The following is a 26,270-nucleotide window of genomic DNA, read 5'->3' on the forward strand; positions in this document are numbered from 1 at the left end:
TGCTATACACTATACCATTGACCGTCGCTTGATGCAGCAAATCTGGATGTGACGGTCCCACCTGATGACGGAGACTTGTGTTGCCTCCGAAACGTCGTGATTTTTATTGTTTTATTTTTATTAATTTTAATTTCATTTTTTACTTACGTGACTTTACCGAAAGAACTAAGAGTATAAAACCAACTTAATTACGGTGTGACTTTGGGTGTCGGTGTCACTGTGAGTGTGTGTCACGGTGTGGGTGCGCGTCACGGTATGTGCGCGTCACTGCGAAGTGAAACCAGCTCACTTCCCAGCAGTGACCCCCATGGTGAGACTCACGTAGTCGCATCTCACGGCGTGACCCCCGTGCTGCTGCTGCTGCCACCTTCCTCCGCTGGCCATGGCGAGCAGCTCTCGCTGTCCCCTGGTCGCGTTTCCAGCGCCGCTGCCCCTGCTCGTGACGGATGAGCAGGGCCGCTTCTGCGTGGTGGTAGACACGGCCCGGGCACTTGCGAGGATCGCGAAGCCCGTGGTGGTGGTGGCCATCGTGGGCCGGTACCGCACCGGCAAGTCCTTCCTGATGAACAGACTCGCGGGGACCAGGGCCGGATCGTGCACCCCGGTGCAGGGTGAGTGTGCTGTGTGTGTGCAGGGTGTGTGCCGTGTGTGCGTGTGTGCAGGGCGAGTGTGCTGTGTGTGTGTGCAGGGTGAGTGTGCTGTGTGTGTGTGCAGGGTGTGTGTGTGTGCAGGGTGAGTGCGCTGTGTGTGTGTGCAGGGTGAGTGTGCTGTGTGTGTGAGTGCAGGGTGAGTGTGCTGTGTGTGTGTGCCGTGTGAGTGCGCTGTGTGTGTGTGCATGGTGAGTGTGCTGTGTGTGTGTGCAGGGTGAGTGCGCTGTGTGTGTGCAGGGTCAGTGTGCTGTGTGTGTGTAGGGTGAGTCTGCTGCGTGTGTGTGCAGGGTGAGTGCGCTGTGTGTGTGTGTGCAGGGTGAGTGTGCTGTGTGTGTGCAGGGTGAGTGTGCTGTGTGTGTGTGCAGGGGGAGTGCGCTGTGTGTGTGTGCATGGTGTGTGTGCTGTGTGTGTGTGTGCAGGGTGAGTGCGCTGTGTGTGTGTGCATGGTGAGTGTGCTGTGTGTGTGTGCAGGGTGAGTGTGCTGTGTGTGTGTGCATGGTGAGTGTGCTGTGTGGGTGTGCAGGGTGAATGCGCTGTGTGTGTGTGCATGGTGAGTGCGCTGTGTGTGTGCAGGGTGAGTGTGCTGTGTGTGTACATGGTGAGTGTGTGTGTGTGTACAGGGTGAGTGTGTTGTGTTTGTACAGGGTGAGTGTTGTGTGTGTACAGGGCGAGTGTCGTGTGTGTACAGGGTGAGTGTTGTGTGTGTGCAGGGTAAGTGTGTGTACAGGGTGTGTTGTGTTTGTACAGGATGAGTGTTGTGTGTGTACAGGGTGAGTGTTGTGTGTGTGCAGGGTAAGTGTGCAGGGTAAGTGTGTGTGCAGGGTGAGTATGCTGAGTTCATCTAGGGTGAGTTTTGCTGGCTGGCTGGCTGGAGGGACGAATAGGTGGGCGGTTACGTGCAAAGGCCGTGCGGACTGCTCGGTGTGTGAAGCAATTGATGTGGAGAGACAGCTACGGGGAGGAGGTACTTAGGTCAGGTTTTTTTTATCTGTTAATTATGTTAACACCGCTCACCGCGTGTTATGCGGGCCAGTATAGTGGTTGGGAAGAGTGGCCTCTGCAGACACGACGGTTGATACGAGGGTGAGCGTGGAATCGTCCCGCTGCCCAAACCGGTTTGGCCGGCACTGTGACGCAAGCCCCGCAGTCCTCCATTCGTTGGTGGAAAATCCCACACACGGCCGCACATTCATTTCGTTCACGAGCACAAGACAATAGCTTTGCACACAATCTTCATGAGCACTGCATGATAACAAAACTGTCTCACAGAAAGATACATATAATAGGCTGACCTTGTAGGTGATAGCCCTACTTCAGGCAGGGTTCGGAATGAATGTGGCGACTTATCCGTGTCACCATCTGCACGAGAGGCCCACCCTTGATCTGCCAGGCAAGCGGCGGCCAATGCACGTCGACACGAAACGTTTAAATGTCACAGTTGGAATTTTCCGAAATAAGTGGAATAGCAAATATACCATAATATTCATGTGGTCATCGCTGACTGCGCTGATGTAATCGACTTCCTATAATTGAGAGCATTGTTTAACCATGGGAGGCTGCGATCCAGTTTTGAACCCGGATCTTGGTGATGCTACTGGCCCAGTGCTCTGATCTGATTCCTTAGTAGCCCGTAAAGGCAGGTGGCCACCTTTCTAAGTTCCACATTTCAATATCGAGGGCACTCTGGCCACAGGAGAACCACTGATGATGATCAGACGCTACTTCTATTATTATTGCTTTAAATTTTTGTGTAAGGTGGTTTTTTTTTTATATTTATTCAGAGTAAAATGTGGCTGTGATTGTAGGAGTAATGTGTGGTCATGTTTAAGATAGTTACGTATCTTATACGAAGCACACTTCAAACCTTTGGCATTCTCTGGAAGGCTCCACAGCTCCCTCGTGGAGATCCACGGGGACGTCACCCGTGGATCTCTAAGGTGACATCACTTGTCGGTCTCCACAGCGACGTAACCAGTCGATCTCCACAGTGACGTCACTTGTCGGTCTTCACAGCGACGTCACCTGTCAATATCCACAGCGACGTCACTTGTCGGTCTACACAGTGACGTCACCTGTCAATATCCACAGCGACGTCACCTGTCGGTCTACACAGTGACGTCACCTGTCGGTCTTCACAGTGACGTCACTTGTCGATCTCCACAGTGATGTCACTTGTCGGTCTACACAGTGACGTCACCTGTCAATATCCACAGTGACGTCACTTGTCGGTCTACACAGCGACGTCACCTGTCGGTCTTCACAGTGACGTCACTTGTCGATCTCCACAGTGACGTCACTTGTCGGTCTTCACAGCGACGTCACCTGTCAATATCCACAGCGACGTCACTTGTCGATCTCCACAGTGACGTCACTTGTCGGTCTTCACAGCGACGTCACCTGTCAATATCCACAGCGACGTCACTTGTCGGTCTACACAGCGACGTCACCTGTCGGTCTTCACAGTGACGTCACTTGTCGATCTCCACAGTGACGTCACTTGTCGGTCTTCACAGCGACGTCACCTGTCGATCTCCACAGCGACGTCACTTGTCGGTCTACACAGTCACGTCACCTGTCGATCTCCACAGCGACGTCACCTGTCGATATCCAGTCACGTCACCTGTAGATCTCCACAGCGACGTCACCTGTCAATATCCAGTCACGTCATCTGTCGATCTCCACAGCGACGTCACCTGTCGATATCCAGTCACGTCACCTGTCGATCTTCACAGTGACGTCACCTGTCGATATCCAGTCACCTCACCTGTCGATCTTCACAGTGACGTCACCTGTCGATCTTCACAGTGACGTCACCTGTCGATCTACACAGTGACGTCACCTGTCGATCTACACAGTGACGTCACCTGTCGATCTACACAGTGACGTCACCTGTCGATCTTCACAGTGACGTCACCCGTCGATCTTCACAGTGACGTCACCTGTCGATCTCCACAGTGACGTCACCTGTCGATCTACACAGTGACGTCACCTCTCCATCTTCACAGTGACGTCACCTGTCGATCTCCACAGTGACGTCACCTGTCGATCTACACAGTGACGTCACCTCTCCATCTTCACAGTGACGTCACCTGTCGATCTCCACAGCGACGTCACCTGTCGATCTTCACAGCGACGTCACCTGTCGATCTACACAGCGACGTCACCTCTCCATCTTCACAGTGACGTCACCTGTCGATCTTCACAGTGACGTCACCTGTCGATCTCCACAGTGACGTCACCTGTCGATCTCCACAGTGACGTCACCTGTCGATCTTCACAGCGACGTCACCTGTCGATCTACACAGTGACGTCACCTGTCGATCTTCACAGTGACGTCACCTGTCGATCTTTACAGTGACGTCACCTGTCGATCTACACAGTGACGTCACCTGTCGATCTACACAGCGACGTCACCTGTCGATCTTCACAGCGACGTCACCTGTCGATCTACACAGCGACGTCACCTGTCGATCTTCACAGTGACGTCACCTGTCGATCTACACAGCGACGTCACCTGTCGATCTACACAGCGACGTCACCTGTCGATCTACACAGTGACGTCACCTGTCGATCTTCACAGTGACGTCACCTGTCGATCTTCACAGTGACGTCACCTGTCGATCTTCACAGTGACGTCACCTGTCGATCTCCACAGTGACGTCACCTGTCTCCAGGATCCTTCACAGTGACGTCACTTGTCGATCTTCACAGTGACATCACCTGTCGATCTTCACAGTGACGTCACCTGTCGATCTTCACAGCGACGTCACCTGTCGATCTCCACAGTGACGTCACCTGTCGATCTACACAGTGACGTCACCTGTCGATCTACACAGTGACGTCACCTGTCGATCTACACAGCGACGTCACCTGTCGATCTTCACAGCGACGTCACCTGTCGATCTACACAGCGACGTCACCTGTCGATCTTCACAGTGACGTCACCTGTCGATCTACACAGCGACGTCACCTGTCGATCTACACAGCGACGTCACCTGTCGATCTACACAGTGACGTCACCTGTCGATCTTCACAGCGACGTCACCTGTCGATCTACACAGCGACGTCACCTGTCGATCTACACAGCGACGTCACCTGTCGATCTACACAGTGACGTCACCTGTCGATCTTCACAGTGACGTCACCTGTCGATCTACACAGTGACGTCACCTCTCCATCTTCACAGTGACGTCACCTGTCGATCTTCACAGTGACGTCACCTGTCGATCTTCACAGTGACGTCACCTGTCGATCTCCACAGTGACGTCACCTCTCCATCTTCACAGTGACGTCACCTGTCGATCTTCACAGTGACATCACCTGTCGATCTTCACAGTGACGTCACCTGTCGATCTTCACAGCGATGTCACCTGTCGATCTACACAGTGACGTCACCTGTCGATCTCCACAGTGACGTCACCTGTCGATCTTCACAGCGACGTCACCTGTCGATCTTCACAGTGACGTTACCTGTCGATCTTCACAGTGACGTCACCTGTCGATCTTCACAGTGACGTCACCTGTCGATCTTCACAGTGACGTCACCTGTCGATCTTCACAGTGACGTCACCTGTCGATCTCCACAGTGTCGTCACCTGTTGATCTTCACAGTGACGTCACCTGTCGATCTCCACAGTGACATCACCTGTCGATCTTCACAGTGACGTCACCTGTCGATCTTCACAGCGACGTCACCTGTCGATCTTCACAGTGACGTCACCTGTCGATCTACACAGTAACGTCACCTGTCGATCTCCACAGTGACGTCACCTGTCGATCTACACAGTAACGTCACCTGTCGATCTCCACAGTGACGTGATGTTCCGATGTCCACAGCGATGTCACCTGTCGATCACCACAGTGACGTCACCTGTCGATCTCCGCAGTAACGTCACCTGTCGATCTACACTTTGATGTCACCTGTCGATCTCCGCAGTGACGTCACCTGTCGATCTTCACAGTGACATCACCTGTCGATCTCCGCAGTGACGTCACCTGTCGATCTTCACAGCGACGTCACCTGTCGATCTCCGCAGTGACGTCACCTGTCGATCTCCGCAGTGACGTCACCTGTCGATCTCCGCAGTGACGTCACCTGTCGATCTCCGCAGTGACGTCACCTGTCGATCTCCGCAGTGACGTCACCTGTCGATCTCCGCAGTGACGTCACCTGTCGATCTCCGCAGTGACGTCTCCTGTCGATCTTCACAGTGACGTCACCTGTCGATCTTCCCAGTGACGTCACCTGTCGATCTCCACAGTGTCGTCACCTGTCGATCTTCACAGTGACGTCACCTGTCGATCTCCACAGTGACATCACCTGTCGATCTTCACAGTGACGTCACCTGTCGATCTTCACAGCGACGTCACCTGTCGATCTTCACAGTGACGTCACCTGTCGATCTACACAGTAACGTCACCTGTCGATCTCCACAGTGACGTCACCTGTCGATCTACACAGTAACGTCACCTGTCGATCTCCACAGTGACGTCATGTTCCGATGTCCACAGCGATGTCACCTGTCGATCACCACAGTGACGTCACCTGTCGATCTCCGCAGTAACGTCACCTGTCGATCTACACTTTGATGTCACCTGTCGATCTCCGCAGTGACGTCACCTGTCGATCTTCACAGTGACATCACCTGTCGATCTCCGCAGTGACGTCACCTGTCGATCTTCACAGCGACGTCACCTGTCGATCTCCGCAGTGACGTCACCTGTCAATCTCCGCAGTGACGTCACCTGTCGATCTCCGCAGTGGCGTCACCTGTCGATCTCCGCAGTGACGTCACCTGTCGATCTCCGCAGTGACGTCACTTGTCGATCTCCGCAGTGACGTCACCTGTCGATCTCCGCAGTGACGTCACCTGTCGATTTCCATAGTGACGTCACCTGTCAATCTCCACAGTGACGTCACCTGTCGATTTCCGCAGCGACGTCACCTGTCGATCTCCACAGCGACGTCACCTGTCGATTTCCATAGTGACGTCACCTGTCGATTTCCGCAGCGACGTCACCTGTCGATTTCCACAGCGACGTCACCTGTCGATTTCCATAGTGACGTCACCTGTCGATTTCCACAGCGACGTCACCTGTCGATTTCCATAGTGACGTCACCTGTCGATCTCCACAGTGACGTCACCTGTCGATTTCCATAGTGACGTCACCTGTCGATTTCCGCAGTGACGTCACCTGTCGATCTTTACAGCGTTGTCACCTGTTGATCTCCACAGCGACGTCACCTGTCGATCTCCGCAGTGACGTCACCTGTCGATCTCCGCAGTGACATCACCTGTCGATTTCCATAGTGACATCACCTGTCGATCTCCACAGTGACGTCACCTGTCGATCTACACAGTGACGTCACCTGTCGATCTACACAGCGACGTCACCTGTCGATCTTCACAGCGACGTCACCTGTCGATCTACACAGCGACGTCACCTGTCGATCTTCACAGTGACGTCACCTGTCGATCTACACAGCGACGTCACCTGTCGATCTACACAGCGACGTCACCTGTCGATCTACACAGTGACGTCACCTGTCGATCTTCACAGCGACGTCACCTGTCGATCTACACAGCGACGTCACCTGTCGATCTACACAGCGACGTCACCTGTCGATCTACACAGTGACGTCACCTGTCGATCTTCACAGTGACGTCACCTGTCGATCTACACAGTGACGTCACCTCTCCATCTTCACAGTGACGTCACCTGTCGATCTTCACAGTGACGTCACCTGTCGATCTTCACAGTGACGTCACCTGTCGATCTCCACAGTGACGTCACCTCTCCATCTTCACAGTGACGTCACCTGTCGATCTTCACAGTGACATCACCTGTCGATCTTCACAGTGACGTCACCTGTCGATCTTCACAGCGATGTCACCTGTCGATCTACACAGTGACGTCACCTGTCGATCTCCACAGTGACGTCACCTGTCGATCTTCACAGCGACGTCACCTGTCGATCTTCACAGTGACGTTACCTGTCGATCTTCACAGTGACGTCACCTGTCGATCTTCACAGTGACGTCACCTGTCGATCTTCACAGTGACGTCACCTGTCGATCTTCACAGTGACGTCACCTGTCGATCTCCACAGTGTCGTCACCTGTTGATCTTCACAGTGACGTCACCTGTCGATCTCCACAGTGACATCACCTGTCGATCTTCACAGTGACGTCACCTGTCGATCTTCACAGCGACGTCACCTGTCGATCTTCACAGTGACGTCACCTGTCGATCTACACAGTAACGTCACCTGTCGATCTCCACAGTGACGTCACCTGTCGATCTACACAGTAACGTCACCTGTCGATCTCCACAGTGACGTGATGTTCCGATGTCCACAGCGATGTCACCTGTCGATCACCACAGTGACGTCACCTGTCGATCTCCGCAGTAACGTCACCTGTCGATCTACACTTTGATGTCACCTGTCGATCTCCGCAGTGACGTCACCTGTCGATCTTCACAGTGACATCACCTGTCGATCTCCGCAGTGACGTCACCTGTCGATCTCCGCAGTGCTGTCACCTGTCGATCTCCGCAGTGACGTCACCTGTCGATCTCCGCAGTGACGTCACCTGTCGATCTCCGCAGTGACGTCACCTGTCGATCTCCGCAGTGACGTCACCTGTCGATCTTCGCAGTGACGTCACCTGTCGATCTTCACAGTGACGTCACCTGTCGATCTCCACAGTGTCGTCACCTGTCGATCTTCACAGTGACGTCACCTGTCGATCTCCACAGTGACATCACCTGTCGATCTTCACAGTGACGTCACCTGTCGATCTTCACAGCGACGTCACCTGTCGATCTTCACAGCGACGTCACCTGTCGATCTACACAGTAACGTCACCTGTCGATCTCCACAGTGACGTCACCTGTCGATCTACACAGTAACGTCACCTGTCGATCTCCACAGTGACGTCATGTTCCGATGTCCACAGCGATGTCACCTGTCGATCACCACAGTGACGTCACCTGTCGATCTCCGCAGTAACGTCACCTGTCGATCTACACTTTGATGTCACCAGTCGATCTCCGCAGTGACGTCACCTGTCGATCTTCACAGTGACATCACCTGTCGATCTCCGCAGTGACGTCACCTGTCGATCTTCACAGCGACGTCACCTGTCGATCTCCGCAGTGACGTCACCTGTCAATCTCCGCAGTGACGTCACCTGTCGATCTCCGCAGTGACGTCACCTGTCGATCTCCGCAGTGACGTCACCTGTCGATCTCCGCAGTGACGTCACTTGTCGATCTCCGCAGTGACGTCACCTGTCGATCTCCGCAGTGACGTCACCTGTCGATTTCCATAGTGACGTCACCTGTCAATCTCCACAGTGACGTCACCTGTCGATTTCCGCAGCGACGTCACCTGTCGATCTCCACAGCGACGTCACCTGTCGATTTCCATAGTGACGTCACCTGTCGATTTCCGCAGCGACGTCACCTGTCGATTTCCACAGCGACGTCACCTGTCGATTTCCATAGTGACGTCACCTGTCGATTTCCACAGCGACGTCACCTGTCGATTTCCATAGTGACGTCACCTGTCGATCTCCACAGTGACGTCACCTGTCGATTTCCATAGTGACGTCACCTGTCGATTTCCGCAGTGACGTCACCTGTCGATCTTTACAGCGTTGTCACCTGTTGATCTCCACAGCGACGTCACCTGTCGATCTCCGCAGTGACATCACCTGTCGATCTCCTCAGTGACGTCACCTGTCGATCTCCGCAGTGACGTCACCTGTCGATCTCCGCAGTGACGTCACGTGTCGATCTCCGCAGTGACGTCACCTATCGATCTACACAGTGACGTCACCTGTCGGTCTTCACAGTGACGTCACCTGTCGATATCCAGTGATGCCACCTGTCGATATCCACAGCGACGTCACCTGTCGATCTCCACAGTGACGTCACCTGTCAATCTTCACAGTGACGTCACCTGTCGATCTCCACAGCGACGTCACCTGTCGATTTCCATAGTGACGTCACCTGTCGATTTCCGCAGCGACGTCACCTGTCGATCTCCACAGCGACGTCACCTGTCGATTTCCATAGTGACGTCACCTGTCGATTTCCGCAGCGACGTCACCTGTCGATTTCCACAGCGACGTCACCTGTCGATTTCCATAGTGACGTCACCTGTCGATTTCCACAGCGACGTCACCTGTCGATTTCCATAGTGACGTCACCTGTCGATCTCCGCAGTGACGTCACCTGTCGATTTCCATAGTGACGTCACCTGTCGATTTCCGCAGTGATGTCACCTGTCGATCTTTACAGCGACGTCACCTGTCGATCTCCGCAGTGACGTCACCTGTCGATCTCCGCAGTGACGTCACCTGTCGATCTCCGCAGTGACGTCACGTGTCAATCTCCGCAGTGACGTCACCTGTCGATCTCCGCAGTGACGTCACGTGTCGATCTCCGCAGTGACGTCACCTGTCGATCTCCGCAGTGACGTCACCTGTCGATCTCCAGTGACGTCACCTGTCAATCTCCACAGCGACGTCACCTGTCGATCTACACAGTGACGTCACCTGTCGGTCTTCACAGTGACGTCATCTGTCGATATCCAGTGATGTCACCTGTCGATATCCACAGCGACGTCACCTGTCGATCTCCACAGTGACGTCACATGTCGATCTCCACACTGACGTCACCTGTCGATCTCCACAGTGACGTCACCTGTCGATCTTCACAGTGACGTCACCTGTCGATCTCCACAGTGACGTCACCTGTCGATCTTCACAGTGACGTCACCTGTCGATCTACACAGCGACGAAACCTGTCGAAAGCCACAGTGACGTCACCTGCCAATCTCCACAGTGACAGCACCCATGTATCTCCACAGTGACAAGCACGTGCTCTCCCGCACTTGTGTGAGTCAGCTGAACGTGGACCAATTTGCCCACACGAACAAGAATAGTCCACGTGCGTGTCACGCATGTGCATGTCTGTGTCACGTGTGTGTCACAAGCATGACTCTCCCACATTACCCCTTTGTCTGTTAAACATAGTTTCTGAGCACGCACCTAAACGCCCGACACGTCATACGACCAGCAATAAACAGCGCTGTTAACGTAAGAGATAAGAGTCGTAAGAGATAAGTGGACCACATTTCTTCAATTGAGGCGGGTTATTATTAAAAGAGCTTGGCGAAAAGATACGATGGGAAGGATTTCCAAAGTGGAGCAGGGCGAGGGAAGAAGCAGAAAGAAACATGTTACGTGTGACCTGCAGTGTGTTGAGTGACCGAGTGTGTGGGTGTGTTGTTGTGACCTGCAGCGTGGTGGTTGAACAGTATGGATGAGACACAGCACAGTCTGATACACCAAGTCCTCAACATGGGTGGAGGAATCCGTGAGTAACGTTCATTTGAACCGTAAGCGTGGAAGTAGCGACAGAAGAGTTATAGAATCAGAATATCTATTTATACTGGAGGAATCCGATGAGCTCTTTTTCACAGATGTCCAGGAGGTGACTGGCCACCGGTGAGCGAGTGAGCAGAGTGAATGAGCGGTGGATTATAGGAGCGTGCTGATTTTTTCTATGTCGAGGAGGAGTGTTTCTGTGGCATTTACACAAGTGCGGGATTGTGTGTCCCCTCGAATCCCTTGTCTCTACAATGCCAGCGTTTCCCCTGGGGAGCACGGTGGAGGCTCACACAAAGGGCATCTGGGTCTGGTTACGGCCACACCCACGGGACCAAGAGAAGTGCCTCCTGCTGCTCGACACCGAGGGCCAGGGAGACATCCACAGCGTGAGCAACGCATTCTCACTCCCTACGCGTACAGCGCGTAGCCGAGGGCGTCGTTCCTCACGGCGCAGTGGTAGCGCGTTCGCCGCTTATCGCAGCGGCTTGCAATATTATGGTGGGTAAAATTACCGTGCTGATGTATGCCACGTGCCTCCTAGTGGACGTGAAAGATTCCCTGGCATCATTTGAAACGAGTCAGCCATTTTGTGGCGGCGTCACGGTCTGATTTTTGCCAAATTAGAAAAACTACCCACAAATGACTCGATTGAGATTACACAAAGCAGCAATCATCGCCCCCCTCCCCTGGTGGCAGACTAACGAGTCACCTCGTGCTGCACAGGGACAGCTGCCACTGGGGCTTCCGTTTGATTGTCTGAGATGTGACATAATGCAAGTCTCGATTTAAAGCTTTCGTGACTGCAGGGATTCATCTTCTTGGTTCTTTCGGTAAAGTAACGTAGAATGGAAATAATAAAATAATAAAAATTAAACCTAATAAAATTATTCTCACGACGTTTCGGCCACAACTCAAGCAGCCGTCCTCAGGTGAAGAACAGGTCTGTCGAGAAGACAGAGTCTGAATGACACACCCCAGGCTTGGAGCGTCTATTTAAGCTGGGATGGAGGGGGGGAGAGCGCCTTGACAAAATAATTTGCATATCAAGAGGAATTTAGCATATTTATGGGAAATGCAGATACGAGATTAGTACTACTTGTGAAATGCGTAGGAGGTGGGCGGGGGGTTTAAAGTCATATTATGCCCGTGCATTGTGCAGGATTAGCAGCATCAAAGGGAGGGGATAGGGGGTAGCATTAATAAAGGGAAGGAATGTTAATAGTCTTTCTCCTAATTTTAATCTTTCTCCTAATGTTCAAGCTTGCCACGTCGTCGTCCACTCATTGACATGCTAATTTTTTCTCTGCCCCCTGCCTCTCTCCGCCCCCGCCCCCTCTCTATATTTAAGGCCTCGTCACAGAGACGACCTCTCTCTTTGTGCCGATACGTATTCTCTCTCTGTGTATCTTTGTGATATCTGTCTGCTTATATGTCTGTCTATAGTTCTCTGGTTAGATTTTTGTTGCTATTTCTTTTATACCTGATGATGATTGCTTGTGTTGCAATCGAAACGTCGTATTATGGTATTATTTAATTTATTATTTTATCTTTATACGTGACTTTACCGAAAGAACCAAAGAATAATTCCTGCAGTCACGAAAGCTCAAAAATTAAGAATGTTAATAGTATGTAGCTGCAGTAACTAAACCACCACGTAAACAACTAAAGTATAAACTACATAGTATCATCAGTATACTAAATACACTCTTCAATAAGCTGAGCTACTAACAGTAAGTAATACATTACAATTCTATGTCGCAAAAAATATAATATGCTTCCAGCTAAACTTTATTCTCTTATATCACACGGGTATACCCCATACTATATACTGCCATAGACAAACCCAACATTAAATTACATACTGTATTGCTATACACCACCCTATACCTTATACATTGTAATATTACACTATGTATTATTCTAACCACCCTACTGTATATCACACTGCTGTATATTCACTATACAATTACGATATTACCTTATCTATATATATAAAATCGTGAATCTGTCTGTCTGTCTGTGTGTCTGTGTGTCGCCGGACCATACGCACTTTCATTGGACGGCGGTTGCCCCTGGCAACGGGTAGCGACGCCTTCGCCGCTTTCATTGGACGGCGGTTGCCCCTGGCAACGGGTAGCGACGCCTTCGCCGCGGGCAGCAGTTTCATTAGACGGCGGTTGCCCCTGGCAACGGGTAGCCACACCTTTGCCGCTTTCATTGGACTGGCGGTTGCCCCTGCCAACGGGTAGCGACGCCTTCGGCGCGGGGTGGACGCCATTTTAAATTCCCCTTAAAAATAGGCGCACGCATTAACACGCGACTCTGACGTAAATTCAGCACAGTTTCACGTCCTCTTCACTCCCCTCCCACCCCAATGTGTTCAATTACTATTATAGGCTCCGTAGATAATAAAATAATAGCGATTAGACAGTATTATTGTAGCGCGGGGGGGGGGGGGGGGAACAGCACCCGTACCTTGCCTCTGCCGGGTGGGCAGTTTTGGCGAGGCCGGAGGCTCTGCACGCTACTAGGCCTCGACACCCACCACGCGACTCTGAGGTAAATTCATCAAAGTTTCACGTACTCTTCACTCCCCCCCCCACCACAATGTGTGCAATTAATATTACTTTTAAACCCAACGCGCCAACAATCTATTCTTGAAATGTTGACTGTACAAATAGTCATTAAGCTGGGTGAGCGTACTACCAGTCTATAATGTAGACTGTAGCCTGCTTATTAAATGGGGTGAGTGTACTGCCAGTCTATAATGTAGACTGTAGCCTGCTTATTAAGCTCCGTCAGCGTACTGCCACTCTATCATGTAGACTTTAGCCTGCTTATGAAGCTGAGTGGGTGTACTGGCAGTCTATAATGTCGACTGTAGCCTGGTTATTATAATCGATTCTTTCAATGTTCTTTGTACAAATAGTCATTAAGCTGGTTGAGCGTACTGGCCGTCTATAATGTAGACTGTAGCCTGCTTATTCAGCTGGGTGGGTGTACTGCCAGTCTATCATGTAGACTGTAGCCTGGTTATTAAGTAAAGTTAGTCAATTTGTAACACGTACGCTTTCGCAAACATTATTCATAAACAACGTTATTGGGTTTAGATCGCCTTATTTATTAATGTGTTGTAACCCTTATCCACCACCCGACACGCCCAATCTGCAAAAAATTGTCACGTTCATAAGTGACTTAGACTTCACTGCTTTAGCCCACCGGTGTGTTCAAGCGTAAAACCACAACAATTACCATTTATCATTAAAAAACAACTGTATAATTATGTTTAAACCCCACGCGCCAATATTGCATTCTTTCAATGTTCATTCTACAAATACTCATTAAGCTGGCTGAGCGTACTGGCAGTCTATAATGTAGACTGTAGCCTGCTTATTCAGCTGGGTGGGTGTACTGCCAGTCTATCATGTACACTGTAGCCTGCTTATTAAGTAAAGTTTGTCAATTTGTAACACGTGGCCTTTCGCGAGCATTAATCATAAACAACGTTATTGGCTTTAGATCGCCTTATTTATTAATGTGTTGTAACCCTCCACCACCCAACACGGCCATTCTGTAAAAAAGTGTCACGTTCAGCGGTGAGGGAGGGAGAGCGGTCAGGGAGGGAGAGCGGTCAGGGAGGGAGAGCGGTGAGGGAGGGAGAGCGGTGAGGGAGGGAGAGCGGTGAGGGAGGGAGAGCGGTGAGGGAGGGAGAGCGGTGAGGGAGGGAGAGCGGTGCGGGAGGGAGAGCGGTGAGGGAGGGAGAGCGGTGAGGGAGGGAGAGCGGTGAGGGAGGGAGAGCGGTGAGGGAGGGAGAGCGGTGAGGGAGGGAGAGCGGTGAGGGAGGGAGAGCGGTGAGGGAGGGAGAGCGGTGAGGGAGGGAGAGCGGTGAGGGAGGGAGAGCGGTGAGGGAGGGAGAGCGGTGAGGGAGGGAGAGCGGTGAGGGAGGGAGAGCGGTGAGGGAGGGACTCAGCCTCAAAACGAGTAACTGGTGTGGCCTATTAACATCGCCACTGGGGAGACAAAGGCGGCCGGGCGTGGTGGATACAAGTCCCGGGCGAAGCCGGGTAGTACAGCTAGTACATTGTATAAAACATTACAATTTTATACTAATTATTATTATACAATCCGCTATACACTATACCATTGACCGTCACGTGAAACATACTAAGAGGAAGCAAGGAAATATGTCAATGGGAGAGTGGTGGTAGGAGACTTGCAGCGGAGCAAATAAATTATTCCCTGCGGAGAATACAAGATCTATAGTCAATGCCAGTGAGTGGACTGCGGTCTGAAAGTCACCGTAAACCTGAACACAATCAGTTAAGATCCGAAATGGTTGATTACGTCCTTCCAATGATTGCTGAGCCAGAATCCATCTTCTCAGTTGAAATTGTCTCTGTGTTTGTATATGTGGATCGCCTCATGAACGAATCTCTCATGGTAGCCAGATGGCTTGCAGCGAACCTCTGTCTTGGAGAAGTCAATATCATGTGAGCCCACTGAATTGTAACAGGGATCTGCCACGGCTGAGGTGTTTGTCCTACCGTGTTTCAAGTCTGCTTTATGTTCACGGATGCGGTCCGAGACATGTCGTTTGGTTTCTCTAATGCAACTGCTACCACAGAGGCAACTTATTTTGTAGACGCCAGGGTACTGTATGTCTGGAACCATATCTTTTACAGACAGGACCAGATCACAGATTTTATGTACTGTGTTGAATCGGACCTGGATCTTGTGTTTTATCAGGATTTTGGAGATCTTTCTTGTGACCCCAGCAATGTAGGGTAAGGTGATGGTTTTGAAAGGCTCCTCAACAGGATCCTTCACCTATCCCCTCCCTTTGATGCTGCTAATCCTGCATAATGCACGGGCATAATATGACTTTAAACCCCCCGCCCACCTCCTACGCATTTCACAAGTAGTACTAATCGCATATCTGCATTTCCCATAAATATGCTAAATTCCTCTTGATATGCAAATTATTTTGTCAAGGCGCTCTCCCCCCCCTCCAACCCAGCTTAAATAGACGCTCCAAGCCTGGGGTGTGTCATTCAGACTCTGTCTTCTCGACAGACCTGTTCTTCACCTGAGGACGGCTGCTTGCGTTGTAGCCGAAACGTCGTGAGAATTATTTTATTATGTTTTTTTATTTTATTTCATTATTTCCATTCTACGTGACTTTACCGAAAGAACCAAGAAGATAATGCCAGTCGCTCATGTATGTACATATATGTTGAACTTATTTCGCCACTGTACGTAGCCAGCCTTGCTAATCGGAGGTGCAGAGTGCTCTGTCGTAAACCTAACATTCTCGTTAAAGAATCATAACTAGAGAGCAGTTAGAACCAGGGAAATTCGGTGACACACCGCGCGATTGGGAGTCAAGATATTTAATAATCCGCGTTTCGTCCCTCATCTACATCCTCTTTCTACACCCGCACCTTTCCATTTGTAGTGGCCTTGTATGACGACAGAGACGGTTGACTTGAGGCAACACGTATTTATTAATCTCAACTTGACAGCTCACACTTGAAGAGGTAATGGCCTCTCCACCCGTTATATGGAGGGAAGTATTTCCCAAAATTAACACCCCACGTTAACTCCTCGACTTCCCTCGATTCTACGATCTTCCTCTCAAGGAGACTAACTGACCTGGCCCAGCTTCGGCACAGTTCTCGACCACCAGCCACACGAATCTGGCCCTGAAAAGGACATCGGCCTTCGCGGCTCTGGGGTCATACCACTGGCTTGCTCTGCCCAGCCCTTAGAAGGGCAGCGGGTCAGAGGAGTCCCAGGGTCTATCTAGCTGGACTTCAGTCTTCAGCTGGTTCTTCGTCTTTGGCTTGATTGAACTACCTCTCTGCTCTCAGGGTCCCGCCTTTTATACAATTCCACACTGAGGGGCGGGTTTCTGTGGGATCACACACACCCCACAGCCCCCTCCCCTCAGGAGGGGCCCTGGGCAGCGATAACACAACCACCCTGCACCGGTAAGTACTGTGATTCACCCGGGTTCAGTGTGCGCGCGTTCCAACATCACCACCACACATTCGTGACGTCGATGACGCACGGCACGGCGAGATTGGAGAGAGTGCCAGGTCTCCGCAAACGTCTCGGCTGTGATTGATGTTTCCGTTGTTTGCTGTTGAAGGTCACTCGAACGTTTTGTTTCATTTAACGTCATCATTGAACCAGGTGGGTCAACATGCTGATTCGTGATAATTATTTAATAATGGGTGATACATTGACGTACACCCTGTATAACTTGTATTTTATTTATGAATTACAATATTTCATCTGGATAATCCCTTGAGGTGGTACACAAAGAAAACCCTTAATGACACGCTTACAAACAGTACGCATGTAACATATACAGTATCCATTTATGTGATGAATATTAACGGCTTGATTGAATGAACTGGATGATACAACAGATGTATTTGGCAAAAACGTGATTGTTTTGTGTTTTTGCTTTTTTGCAGTCGGGCAGTGAGCATGACACATGGCTGTTTGTGCTGGCCATGCTGCTGAGCTCCACGCTGTTGTTTAACACGAAGGGCACGCTCGACAAGGAAGGCATGGAGCAGCTGCAGTATCCTCGGCAGTAGAAACACTTTTTTACGTACACACATTTACGCGCGTTTACACGCCCTACGAGTGCACATTCATGTGCATGCAAAGTGACTGGCCAGGTCGCTCAGTTGTAGAGCTTGAGGCTCGCAATTAAAAGGTTGCGGGTACCAAATCGTCGCTGTGGGTTAATTCCTCTGGTCATCCTTCCAGGGTTGATAAAATACATATGTAGTGACATAAGAAGGGAGGGGCTGCTGAGGGCTCTGGGTTCCCGGGCGGGTCCAGACGCTTAAGCCTCTGGGCGCCAGGCGCTGGGTTCCCAGGGGGTCCAGACGCTTAAGCCTCTGGGCGCCAGGCGTTGGGTTCCCAGGGGGTCCAGACGCTTAAGCCTCTGGGCGCCGCCAACGGGGGGGGGGGCTGTGTGTGCTCTGTGCGATGTCTGGTGGCGCACACGGCCCCACCCCTCGTTGGACCAGGCATAAAAGGAGAGCTCCCTGGACGATCAGGGCCCAGTTGTAACTCAAGACCCAAGACCCACGACCAGCCATCTGAAGACCCTGGGATGCTGTGAGAGCCAGCGCTGGGACTCTGGAACTCCCGACTCTACGACCTTGTGAGGGCGAGTTCCGGAGCGTAGCCAGAGTAGAGTATCTAGGCTGTGTAGCTAGGCTGTGTACCTAGGCTGTAACAGAGTATCAGGACTGTTGGAGTGTTGTATTGTAATAAAAAAGTTACCTCTACAAGTGTTTCCGGAACCCGTTACATTTGGCGTCAGAAGTGGCAATGGAGACAAGAAGTGAGCCACGTACCTTCAGTCCTGACGGCGATGTTGAAGAGCAAGCGGCGACGGGGCAGCCAACTCGGGCCGACAACGACGCCGCACCGCCGGCTGAGCAGTCGTCCACCACACCTGCCGATCCTCCTCCAGTGTCGGGAGCAGCAATGGAGGAAACGCTGCTTCGCCTCACTGAACTGCTCCACGCCACCGTCTCCATCCTGGACGACATGCGTCGCTCACAGGCGGAGGCAGGAGGGAGAGAGGCGGCGCAGCGGCCGCGCCATTCCGCCGGCTCCAACACAAAGATGGCAGCCGTTCCCGCCGCAAATACATCCGGGTGTGTCGTCACTTCTGCGGGGGGAGCAATGGCCGCTGGGAGTGACATCACTTCTGGCCTCAACGCTGTCCAACTGAACAACGCCGCGTCATCAGCGCTGTGTCCTTCACCACCGGGCGACAGGTGTTTACAACCTAGCAATGCCGCGTCATCAGCGCTGCGTCCCTCACCGCCGGGCGACAGGTGTTTACAACCTAGCAACGCCGCGTCATCAGCGCTGCGTCCCTCACCGCCGGGTGACAGCTGTTTGCAACCTAGCAACGCCGCGTCATCAGCGCTGCGACCTTTACTGCCGGACGACAGCTGGCTTCAACCTAGCATACCACGTCATCAGCGCTGCGACCGGACAGTGAGGGCGCCATTCTTACTGTAACCGGCGCCGGGGCTGCACATCGACCGACACGCTGGTCGCCGCCTTTGCTGCTCTGGCCAAAGGTTGGAGGTCGGGAGACCAGGCCCCTGACATTTCGTACATTTACGCGCTCCGGATTAATGATTTTTTTGTTGACATTTTCTTCGTTGTCGTCGGGGAGTCGTGACTGTTGTTGGGTAAACTGTGTGGAGCTTCGCTCGTGAGTGTTGTCAATGTGTGTGCGAAACTTTGCTTGTGATTGTTAACAATGTGTAATGCGGGCGTAAGCGACCTTCCGGATGTGACGTCACGGAGAGGTGGAGTTATGTGACGTGGGAGAAAGGTTCGGGTCCTTAAGGGGAGAAACCGGAAGGAGACGGGGGAGAGTGGGAGACTGAGCAAGGGTGAGGCCACGCAGGGCAAAACCAGGGAAGGGTGGCACCGTCGATCAGCGGTGACCAACCACGGGAGCAGCCAGCGGAGCTGCGGGAGGAGACAGCAGTGGGGCTGCTGGAGAGGGAGAGCGGTGGAGGAGCTGCAGCGAGTACAGCCAGGGAGGCTGTGTATGGGAGACAGCAGCAAGGCTGCTAGGAGCTACGGGAGCGACAGGGAAACAGCCGCGAGGCTGTCCGAGGCTACGGGAGCGACACGAGGAGGAGCTGCAGCGAGTACAGCCAGGGAGGCTGCGTGAGAGTAACAGCAGCGAGGCTGCTAAGAGGCTACGGGAGCGACGGAGACCAACAGCGGGGCTGTTAGTGGTGACGGGTGTAACAACAGCGTCGGCACCGTGTGGAAAGTCTCAAAGGAGGACAGCCGTGTGGGAGACAGCAAACGAACCGAATAAAGGACACCAAGCCAGATATCGTGGTCGAGTCTTTTATTACATTGGTGTCGGAAGTGCAACGGCATGTCGAAGCAAGTAAGAAAGAAAATTATTCCGGCGCCAGCATCGGCTTCTTCGTCCGACGACGACGACCTCCCTCCAACCATGGATTCTGCTGGGGTGGTGGAGGAGAGCCCTGCTGAAACGAGCGCGGGGACTGGAGTTGAAGATGTCGCCGCGGTGTCGGGCCCGCCAACATCATCGGACGCTGATCCACGATGGCAGCAGATGGCGGAGCAACTGGAGACTCTCAAGGACGTCCTGGCGCAGTTGAGTCATCTCGTCACGCCAAGGACGGCGACGGAGAGAGCAGAGAGTGCTCCACAGGCCGCCACATTGTCTTCGCTTCCGACGCCATCAGCCACGCGGCACGAGGCCGCCATCTTGCGCGTTCCGCGGCGGGAAACCGCCATCTTGACCACGCCGCGGTTCGACGCCATTTTGAACTTACCACCGGAGGAGCCATCGGTGGAGGACGGAGTAAAGAGAAGTCGGAGTCGCCATCTTACCACAGTCAAGGAATTCGCCATCGGGGGCGATTGGAGCGCTTTCGCCTGCAGATTCTTGGCGGCGGTCCGTTCTGCGAGGTGGACCGATGCTGAGGCCTTAGAAGTGTTGCCGACTCTTCTGGACGACGAATCAGTTAGATTTTTTCGTTCCATAACGGCCGAAAAGAAGAAGACATTACGTGGAGTTTTTGAAGAAATGGCTGACGCCTACGAGCCACCTGACGATGCGCATCGGCGATTTGCTCAACGACAACGAGCGCCCGAGGAATCGCCCGTTGCATATAGGGGTGCGGTGCTGGAGTTGGCTATGGCCGCATATCCAGAGACGACACCGGACCTGCTCGAGCCTCTCATCTTGGGTAAGATGCTCGAGCTGTCTCGGGATCTTGGGATTCCCATGCCTGTGTGTGGGCATGAGAAGCTCACTTCCCGGGCGGCGGCAAAATGTCTGGATGCACAATTCAACCTCCGACGGTGGAAACAAGTCGCGGCGTGGACGGGGGGGCCCGTCGCAGAGGGTGGCGCTCTGGGTTGGGACCCTACGAAGGCGGTCTACGTGCCGGATGGGGGGGGCCCTCAGGAGCTGACGGCCGCCTCCGGTCCATGGTTGGGACGCGGTGGGCCGGGCCCGCGCGCTGCACCACCGGTACGGGGCCGGCGGGATGCAAGGCCTGCGCTTCGGCGCAACGACGTCGACTGCTTCCGCTGCGGGCGGAGGGGCCACTACTCAAAGGACTGCTGGGCCCGCATCCCGGGTCCGCCGCAGCAGGAGGCCTCATCAACGGACAAGCTGACCAAGGAACCTCCGAAACAGACAGACCGGCCGTGACGCCGCAGGTGACGAAGGGCCCTGCTCGGAAGGTGCCTGCCAGGACTGCGGGAACTCCGGGCCCTGCGGCCCTTCCGACCCCGCTGCAGGCACATTCGCGGGACACGTCCGGGGCTAATTCTTCAGGGACACGGGACGTTGGTGGACCTCCAACATCGACAGGAGGATTACGCCCTGTCACTCCTCAAACTCCATCACGTTCCCGCTCTGCGGGTGGGCCGCCGACCGTTCGGGACGGGCCGGCGACCCGCACACGTTCTAAATCCCTTACGTTTCGTTGATTGTTATGTTGCATTATTGTTCTTACTGTTATATTTATTGCCTGCTTCTCGTACGTTCGTTGATTGTTATGTTGTGTTGATTGTTCTTACTGTTATATTGCATGCTTGGTGTCCTTTGGTGTGTCAAGGTCGGTTTCGCCCACATTACTGTTGGTATTGTTCAGCCGAGGTCGGCTGGGTTTTTCTCTACGGGGGAGGGTGGTGTAATGCGGGCGTAAGCGACCTTCCGGATGTGACATCATGGAGAGGTGGAGTTATGTGATGTGGGAGAAAGGTTCGGGTCCTTAAGGGGAGAAACCTGAAGGAGATGGGGGAGAGTGGGAGACTGAGCAAGGGTGAGGCCACTCAGGGCGAAACCAGGGAAGGGTGCCACCGTCGATCAGCGGTGACCAACCACGGGAGCAGCCAGCGGAGCTGCGGGAGGAGACAGCAGTGGGGCTGCTGGAGAGGGAGAGCGGTGGAGGAGCTGCAGCGAGTACAGCCAGGGAGGCTGTGTATGGGAGACAGCAGCAAGGCTGCTAGGAGCTACGGGAGCGACAGGGAAACAGCCGCGAGGCTGTCCGAGGCTACGGGAGCGACACGAGGAGGAGCTGCAGCGAGTACAGCCAGGGAGGCTGCGTGAGAGTAACAGCAGCGAGGCTGCTAAGAGGCTACGGGAGCGACGGAGACCAACAGCGGGGCTGATAGTGGTGACGGGTGTAACAACAGCGTCGGCACCATGTGGAAAGTCTCAAAGGAGGACAGCCGTGTGGGAGACAGCAAACGAACCGAATAAAGGACACCAAGCCAGATATCGTGGTCGAGTCTTTTATTACAAATGTATGGTTTATATTGAGCTTTGTTCGTAATTGTTAATGTATAGCTTGTGTTGTCATTGTTAACGATGTATATACTGTATGGGGCATTTATCTTGAGATGGTGACATGCTGCCAAGGATTGGAATTGTCATGCTGGCTCTCAAATATCTTGGGGTGCAGATTCTGACCAGGATGTCCCAGCGGGTGTTGCGTGTCTAACACGAGAGTTGTGGTCCCGTCATGCTATGGCTGACGGCTTGACCTGACAGCCCGGAGATAGAGACACTCCGTGGCATGTCTAGCCTTGTGGGCTGTGTGCTCACATGGCTCGGAGAGGGTGGTCCCGTCATGGAATCGCTGACGGCTTGACCTGACGGCCCGGAGGTTGAGACCCTCCGTGGTACATCTGGAGCAGTAGGCTCGCCCTGACGGCCCGGAGATTGAAACACTCCGAGGCGCGTTGAAACAGTGGGCTGGAGATTCGTGGTGTTCAGGTGTAGTTGTCCCGTTACGTTGGGACTGTATCCCTCAGTTGTTAGGGTGCATGTTGTGCAGGGAGTGAACAATGGGTCGTCTCAGATCGGTCGGTACAGCTATATGCTGCGATGCGAGTCTTGGAGAGAGGTTGGGTCTCAGATCGGTCGGTACAGCTATATGCTGCGATGCGAGTCTTGGAGAGAGGTTGGGTCTCAGATCGGTCGGTACAGCTATATGCTGCGATGCGAGTCTTGGAGAGAGGTTGGGTCTCAGATCGGTCGGTACAGCTATATGCTGCGATGCGAGTCTTGGAGAGAGATTGGGTCTCAGATCGGTCGGTACAGCTATATGCTGCGATGCGAGTCTTGGAGAGAGGTTGGGTCTCAGATCGGTCGGTACAGCTATATGCTGCGATGCGAGTCTTGGAGAGAGACTGGGTTGAAGTCCCCCCCGATATGGCCGACGTGCGCGGTTTTAGGATGGAGACGCCACGTTGGAAAGGCGGGGGGTGCAAACGGTTGACATGTAATGTCGGTTGTGGTCCTCATTGAAGGCTGCTGGGACGCAAGCACGGGATGCCTTGGAGATGCGGTTCGCGCGTGCGGCCACCATTTATGGACAGGAGCAGGCAGATTTATTTTGGTTGTGTCATGTAAATTTTATATATATATTTAAAAATGTAGATACTGGAGCAGCCCTGAAGTGCGACTTCTTTGCCCAGTACATGGGTCGGCCCTGAAGTACGACTTCTCGACCCGGGACATAGACAGACGTCCGGATAAGTGTGTGTAGAGGGGTGATAGACATGTTGGTCTTCGCCTTCTCACCACCTGATGGATGGGAGGGTGGCAGGGTGGTGTGGATCCCTGCCATCCATGCTGTGATTGTGTGATTTCGGTTCGATTACCGGTGTTGGTTGTGCATCCAACGCGTCGGAATCTGTATATTTGTTGTTAATTCCCCGTTTTCTATGCAGATCCCGAAAAGGGCTAGGTGTGCCGCGGGTCGTTTGTTCACGTGTCATTGCTTCACCTTTTTGTTGATTGATGCTTGTATATAGTGTAGAGTTGTACAGGTTGGTTATGGTATTTATGGTTGCTTTCTTGTTCTCTTTTCTTTTCCTTTTGAGGCTCGCGTATTTTTTTTCTCTCTCTCCCTTTAGTTAATTTAAACTTTCTAATTATTGACAGCCGGGATGGCTGGAGGCTACGTAGAGGGGGGTAATGTAGTGACATAAGAAGGGAGGGGCTGCTGGGGGCTCTGGGTTCCCGGGCGGGTCCAGACGCTTAAGCCTCTGGGCGCCAGGCGCTGGGTTCCCAGGGGGTCCAGATGCTTAAGCCTCTGGGCGCCAGGCGTTGGGTTCCCAGCGGGTCCAGACGCTTAAGCCTTTGGGCGCCGCCAACGGGGGGGGGGGCTGTGTGTGCTCTGTGGGATGTCTGGTGGCGCACACGGCCCCACCCCTCGTTGGACCAGGCATAAAAGGAGAGCTCCCTGGACGATCAGGGCCCAGTTGTAACTCAAGACCCAAGACCCACGACCAGCCATCTGAAGACCCTGGGATGCTGTGAGAGCCAGCGCTGGGACTCTGGAACTTCCGACTCTACGACCTTGTGAGGGCGAGTTCCGGAGCGTAGCCAGAGTAGAGTATCTAGGCTGTGTAGCTAGGCTGTGTACCTAGGCTGTAACAGAGTATCAGGACTGTTGGAGTGTTGTATTGTAATAAATAAGTTACCTCTACAAGTGTCTCCGGAACCTGTTACACATACTATTCACAATAAAGGTTTTTAGTGTTAGATCGCGTAAATATAAATGTGTTAAATTTCGATTTAAAGCTTTCGTGACTGCAGGGATTCATCTTCTTGGTTCTTTCGGTAAAGTCACGTAGAAGGGAAGTAATGAAATAATAAAAATTAAACATAATAAAATAATTCTCACGACATTTCGGCCACAACGCAGGCAGCCGTCCTCAGGTGAAAACCAGGTCTGTCGAGGCGACAGCGTCTGAATGAAACAGCACCATGCTTGGAGCATATATTTAAGCTGGGTTGGAAGGGGGGGAAAGGGCGCCTTGACAAAATAATTTGCATATCAAGAGGAATTTAGCATATTTATGGGAAATGCAGGTATGTGATTAGTACTACTTATGTCCGTGCATTATGCAGGATTAGCAGCATCCAAGGGAGGAGATATGTGAAATGCAGGTATGTGATTAGTACTACTTATGCCCGTGCATTATGCAGGATTAGCAGCATCAAAGGGAGGGGATATGGGAAATGCAGGTATGTGATTAGTACTACTTATGCTCGTGCATTATGCAGGATTAGCAGCATCAAAGGGAGGGGATAGGGGTAGCATTAATAAAGGGAAGGAGTATAGTAGTAGGCTTTTACCCTTTTAAACTGGTACAAAACTGACACCTTTATTCAAGGCATCGTGTTTGCAATAACCACAACACAAGTAGTCAAAAAAGCAAACAAAAAGAAGCAACTCTGATAATGATAATAATTGCTTCTTTTTGTTCGCTTTTTTGACTACTTGTGTTTTTGTTATTGCAAACATGATGCCTTGAAAAAAGGTGTCAGTTTTGTACTAGTTTAAAGTATAAAAACCTACTACTATATTTTGCCACTGGTAGAAGAGATATCATAGTGTAAGGGAAGGAGTGTTAATAGTATGTAGCTGCAGTAACTAAAACCACCACGTAAACAACTAAAGTATAAACTACATAGTATCATCAGTATACTAAATATAATCTACAATAAGCTGAGTTACTAACAGTAAGTAATACATTACAATTCTACGTCGTAAAAAATATAATATGCTTCCACCTAAACGTTATTCTCTTACATCACACGAGTCTACACCGTACTATATACAGCCATAGACAAACCCAACATTAAATTACATACTGTATTGCTATAAACCACCTTATACATTGTAATATTACACTATGTATTATTCTACCCACCCTAATGTATATCACACTGCTGTATATTCGCTATACAATTACGATACTATATATTACTTTGTACATTGTATTAAACATATAAATGTTATACTATTTGTTATTATACACTGTACCATTGACCGTCGTGTGAAAGATACTAAGAAGAAGCAAAGAAATATGTCAATGGGAGAGTAGAAGTGGGAAACTTGCAGAGGAGCAAAGAATCCATTCCCTGCGGAGAATACAATGCCAGTGAGTGGAACGCGGTCTGAAAGTCACCGTAAACGTGAACACAATCAGTTAAGATCCGAAATGGTTTATTATGTCCTTCCAATGATTGCTAAGCCAGAATCCATCTTCTCGGTTGAAATTGTCTCTGTGTTTGTATATGTGGATCGCCTCGAACGAATCTCTCATGGTAGCCAGATGGCTTGCAGAGCACCTCTGTCTTGGA

At 51.9% G+C, this 26,270-nt stretch overlaps 1 protein-coding gene across 2 annotated transcripts in view; it reads left to right on the forward strand.

Moving 5' to 3' along the window:
* Window positions 1-308: 308 nt before the first annotated feature.
* LOC133357047 (guanylate-binding protein 2-like) overlaps window positions 309-26,270 on the forward strand; it is a 56,584-nt gene continuing 30,622 nt past the window's right edge. For both annotated transcript variants that reach the window (XM_061574787.1, XM_061574788.1), the window contains exons 1-3: window positions 309-611; window positions 11,312-11,439; window positions 17,536-17,645. In XM_061574787.1, coding sequence (XP_061430771.1) covers window positions 383-611; window positions 11,312-11,439; window positions 17,536-17,645 — 467 coding nt within the window. In that variant the 5' untranslated portion in view covers window positions 309-382. The remainder of the gene's footprint in view (window positions 612-11,311; window positions 11,440-17,535; window positions 17,646-26,270) is intronic.

The sequence above is a fragment of the Lethenteron reissneri genome, chromosome 56, assembly GCF_015708825.2.
Source record: "Lethenteron reissneri isolate LAM-NWPU_2019-01 chromosome 56, ASM1570882v1, whole genome shotgun sequence".
NCBI lineage: Eukaryota > Metazoa > Chordata > Hyperoartia > Petromyzontiformes > Petromyzontidae > Lethenteron > Lethenteron reissneri.